The sequence below is a fragment of the Perkinsus marinus genome (assembly GCF_000006405.1).
Source record: "Perkinsus marinus ATCC 50983 genomic scaffold scf_1104296974380, whole genome shotgun sequence".
NCBI classification, from domain to species: Eukaryota; Perkinsozoa; order Perkinsida; family Perkinsidae; genus Perkinsus; species Perkinsus marinus.
The window spans coordinates 2,497-7,566 of record NW_003201128.1 but is presented as its reverse complement, the minus strand read 5'-3'; the positions used below and the strand labels follow the sequence as shown (position 1 = coordinate 7,566).

Sequence of the window (5,070 nt, the reverse complement as noted above, 5' to 3'; positions counted from 1 at the left end):
CGTAATAGTAGTAGTTCTTTGTGTGTTTACTTACTATCATTAATACTACAACGTAGTAATAGAAGGTTGTGTTATGAGTGGTGATAATACACTACTACTACTGATGATGATAATAATAGTTTGATTTTGGTGCCTAATACTATCATGAGAATTATCCCCCAAAGATCATCTTGTGATGATGATGATGATCAGTTGGGACTACTACGACTAGGACGTTATGATAATCGATCTTATCAAGATGATTTGAGGGATTGTTGTCATGATGAGTAATAATGTTACAACATTATTGTTCACAATGTGTCAATAATAACAATATGTGGATATTATGGTATTATCATTATTATCAGATGGAAAACATTAATAACGGAGTTGGATAGGTCTATAGAGAAAATGTGGAAAAGAGTTGATAGGAATAAGGCAGATGGCACTGCTACTTATGCCTATGTATGTTTGGTATATGGGAATAGAGTAATAATAATAATAACTACTTAATGTTATTATTGTTGGTGAAGTAGATTATTAGATATTAATATTAGGTTGATATTATTGCACAAGCTATAGCATGCTGTAATAGTATACATAAAACAGCTACTACTACTACTAACTATCCTGTTATATGCCTTTATACGGATGATGTACCAATACAACATATTGCAGTACTTAATGCTATATTTGATAATACCGTAATAATGATAATAATAATAATAATAAGCTTTATTATCTTTATTAGGTGTGTGTACCAATAATATATGGTGCATCATCATTATACAAGAAGGATTGGTTTAGGGAGGTTTTCACTAAATTACATATATTCAATCCAGATGGTAATAATACTAGTTATATACATTGTTCTTATTCATCATCATCATCATTATCATTTAGTATTACCCTATACTACGGTACTCTTCCTTGATTGTGATATATGTGTATTAAAACCTATTCATGATTTATTCGATTTGAGATCCCCTGCTGCTATGGAGAACAGTAAATGGTATAATACTACTGCCAATGATCATAATAATAATAATCATCATGATGATGATGATAATGATGATGATGATACATTATTACTAACACCATCATTGTGGTTAAAGCATGGACAAGAAATGAATGGTAGATGTTGGTTAATCAATGCTGGTGTTATATTAGTATCACCTGATAAGGATATATTCAACTTACTCAAGTAATACTACTATTACTAATAGTAATATATCTATTATTAGGGAAGATGTTACCACTCCTCATAGACATCATCTTAAAGGTATGACCCCTGAACAATATTATCTAGCAGGGATGTTGGCACCGTGAGTACTTATAATAATAACAACAACAATACTACTACTACTAGTAGTATTATTGTTATTATCATTTTATACAGTTACTTAACCCATATAGATCAGAGTTACAACTTTGAGATTCAACTTCATGGTGGTGTACCATTAACACATAAATGGCAACATATGAGGTAATACTACTATCATCACAAGCAGCAGCAGCAGCAGCAGCAGCAAGTTAATATTATGATGATTATCAGTTATGATGATATTAAGATAGTACATTATTCTGGTGGGGAGATACAATCATCTATATATCCACAAGTATTCCTAGGTAGACAGGATAAATATATGCCTAAAAAGGTCATAATTAACATCATAATAATAATAGTATAACTTCTGGATCATTATTATTATCATATCTTCAGTTATTCAATACCTTACCATGGGATGTACAAGATTTAGCACATCATCGTGCTAAGGCAGCTTGGATAGATTTTAATATCAATCTAGCTCAAGCCGCATCAACAACTGTAAAGAAGACCAGGTAGAGTTAATATCATCATAATTATACTAGTAATAATAATATGAGTGGTATTATTAGGGATGGTTATAATAAGTCAAATATGACCCTTATGGATATTGTATTGGAACGAGGATTAATAGGAGGATACTATGATGATGATGATGATGATGATGATGTGGATGATGAGTGGTATTGTTATGATGATGATAAGAGTAGTGATCATAATGAGGTATCCGATACAGCCTATAAAGGTAATAGTAGTAATGATGTTGATGATATATGTAGTAGTAGTAGTAGTAGTACTTGTAGTAGATACTATCCAAATAGGAGATTCCTTCATAGATGATGATGGTGATTCAATAATACAATGGTTGTTGGTTAAGATCATACTACACGACAATGTATGCATATTCCTACCCAAATTACCAGCAGCAGCATCCTCATCATTCTTATATGAGCCTAGGTAAGGAAAAAGTTATTATCATCATACTAATCATTATAATTGTATTATGATTAATATGGTAGATTACTTACATTGGAAGAGGCTCGGAAGGCTACATTGAATAATAATAACAACAATAATAATAATACTTAGTCTATCTCTCAAGTACTAACGTTTCTCAATTTACTATTAATACTCTAGAGTTTATCAACACTCTCAATAGTAGTCATAATCTCATAATGGAGATTATGATAAAGCAAGCTATATGACACGATAGTTACTACTACTACTGCTACTACTACTACTACTACTACTACTTCCCAATATAATCATCATACAAGGGATAACGATAATGCATTACAGAAAAAGGAAAAGAAGAACATGATGATGATGATTATAAAAGGTCGACTACGAGGAAGAGTTTTACTAACTACTGTAATGTGGTGGTGATGGTAGGAGCATGAGTATTGTTTTAGATTACTACCTTAATATGATAATAATAGTACTACTTATAGTGATACACGATTGTGATGATTATGCTGCTGTTACTACTGCTGTGGTATTATTTGTTCTACTAGTACTACTATTTATCATTTGCTGCCAAAGTTAACTGCCAGAGTTATCACTTTAAACGTAGCCTTCCTTGATGAGTGTTAGGTCAATAAGACCTATTGCAGGTTACTATTGAAGAGGATTATAGAGTATTAGGACAATAATTGATGATTATACACCACTACATCATTAACACACTAACTTGCTATTCTTCCTATTTTTGGATATATTTCAAAGAAGACATATAGTAGGAACGACGCTAGAGTGGTAACCTCAACAACACATAGGCTTTACTAGCATTATTCATAGTCGTTGTATAGTAGGAACGACGCTAGAGTGGTAACCTCAACAACACATAGGCTTTACTAGCATTATTCATAGTCGTTGTATAGTAGGAACGACGCTAGAGCGGTAACCTCAACAACACATAGGCTTTACTAGCATTATTCATAGTCGTTGTATAGTAGGAACGACGCTAGAGTGGTAACCTCAACAACACATAGGCTTTACTAGCATTATTCATAGTCGTTGTATAGTAGGAACGACGCTAGAGAGGTAACCTCAACAACACATAGGCTTTACTAGCATTATTCATAGTCGTTGTATAGTAGGAACGACGCTAGAGAGGTAACCTCAACAACACATAGGCTTTACTAGCATTATTCATTGTATAGTTTATCAATTCTCTACTTCTTCCATAGTGTTGTGGTGGTAGTAGTAGTAGTATTGTTGCCAATGAGTAACACAAGATGATGTTATTATTAATGATCCACATTATCACACATTAGTGGTAATATCATGGTTTTTTATAACAACATATAGTGAAGATTATGATAATCATAATCAACACTTATTCGAGCTAGGAGGAGGATCCTATTATGTGGTATTTATCATCACATTCAAAGGCTTGGATTCTTCAGTGGTGATCTTCAACAATTCCTTAGCAAAGATCTGTTTCTTTTCCCCGACATGTCTGTAATAATAATAATAACAGTCAACATGATTCTTATACTACTATTACTACCTCTCTAATGATGATTGGACCTTCTGACGAATATTCTCGACAATTGAAGCACCCTTATCGATTCGATGACTTATTCTATTAGCGATCCGTCTGTAATGATGATCATAATGATGATGAATATGATGATGAAATATCTTATTATTACTCAGCTTTATCAGCACTCCCTTTGACATTATCCATCATCTCTCGTGCCTTATTACGGAATACATCCTGTAGAGGTTTATTCTCACGTTGGAAGCTGAAGAACATTCATGATTATTATTGTTATAATGATTATGATTATGAATCTCCATTATCACCTGTCGAACTGTGAGATCGCCTGTAAAGCCATAAGAGCAGGTTTCATATCTGTCAAGAAGTCTCATGATATTCTTATACACGTAATTATATCATAATAATGATTATTATTATTATTATTATGGAATTGATACCATGCGATAGTACATGATAAGGTTGTTGTTGATTATTATTATTACATTCTTTGGTATTAGTATTGATCTTATCCTCATATTCTCCCTGTAGATCTGATAATCGACCTTTTACCGATCCTAGTTCAGCTTTCATCTACCAATAACACCAACAACAACATAATCAATACTACTACTACTAATATCACTGATGATTATGCTTATAATAAGGACTATATGATAGTACCTCATCCATAAAGCTCTTGATGAGTATCATATATGATGATACTGCATCCATTACGTTTGCTATCCTTGTAGTAGATACTCCTTTAGCAGCAGCAATATCGTCAATTAATGATCCACTATTGGCTCTAAAGAAGATCATCATCATCATCATCATTAAAATGATTATTATTATTACTGAGCAACATGCATCATAGCCCTGAGCTTATTGCCACTTATTGCTTCTTGTCCATTAAGTATTCTATAACTTCGTCCACCAGCAGCAGAATTATATCCTATAATATTTCCAGCTTTTAATGCTTGTGCTTCAACCATTTGAGCATGATCAGCCAATCTACCCATTTGTAAGCTATCATCTCTATTAATACGATTATTCTCGGCAAATAGTTCATCATCAGCCTTCCGCTTCATTTCTATTATTTTATCACGGAATCCCGTCAAATCGCCTTCGAGCATATCATGAATTTGTTCAAATTGTTCTTCTGTCACATTAGCTTCCTCTGCAAGTCTCTTCTTAACATATTCTTGCATCTCCTCTTCTGATAATCCCAAACGTTCAGCATCAGTAACAACTCTAGCTAATGTATTTGCTAGAGTCTCCT

At 32.9% G+C, this 5,070-nt stretch overlaps 3 protein-coding genes across 3 annotated transcripts in view; 2 read left to right on the top strand and 1 right to left on the bottom strand.

Annotated features, from left to right (window-relative positions):
- Nucleotides 1-730: 730 nt before the first annotated feature.
- On the top strand, nt 731-2,367 carry Pmar_PMAR024124 (hypothetical protein; the record flags this gene model as incomplete). The annotated part of the gene is made up of 9 exons (XM_002765849.1): nt 731-824; nt 1,150-1,183; nt 1,224-1,304; nt 1,379-1,465; nt 1,535-1,637; nt 1,703-1,821; nt 1,879-2,051; nt 2,113-2,201; nt 2,326-2,367. Coding segments are annotated over 9 exons (822 nt in total), but the record flags the coding sequence as incomplete, so codon positions are not given.
- Nucleotides 2,368-3,670: 1,303 nt separating this feature from the next.
- Nucleotides 3,671-4,999, bottom strand: Pmar_PMAR024123 (hypothetical protein; the record flags this gene model as incomplete). Its single annotated transcript, XM_002765848.1, has 7 exons — nt 3,671-3,767; nt 3,819-3,908; nt 3,964-4,056; nt 4,118-4,166; nt 4,295-4,382; nt 4,527-4,596; nt 4,647-4,999. 7 exons carry the CDS (start codon nt 4,997-4,999, stop codon nt 3,671-3,673), a joined length of 840 nt encoding a protein of 279 aa, XP_002765894.1.
- A 50-nt stretch (nt 5,000-5,049) lies between these two features.
- Pmar_PMAR024122 (ATP synthase alpha subunit vacuolar, putative) overlaps nt 5,050-5,070 on the top strand; it is a gene marked incomplete at its 5' end in the record, with an annotated part of 1,126 nt that continues 1,105 nt past the window's right edge. Inside the window, one exon of the mRNA XM_002765847.1 lies at nt 5,050-5,063. Within this exon, the coding sequence (XP_002765893.1) occupies nt 5,050-5,063 (14 nt within the window). The remainder of the gene's footprint in view (nt 5,064-5,070) is intronic.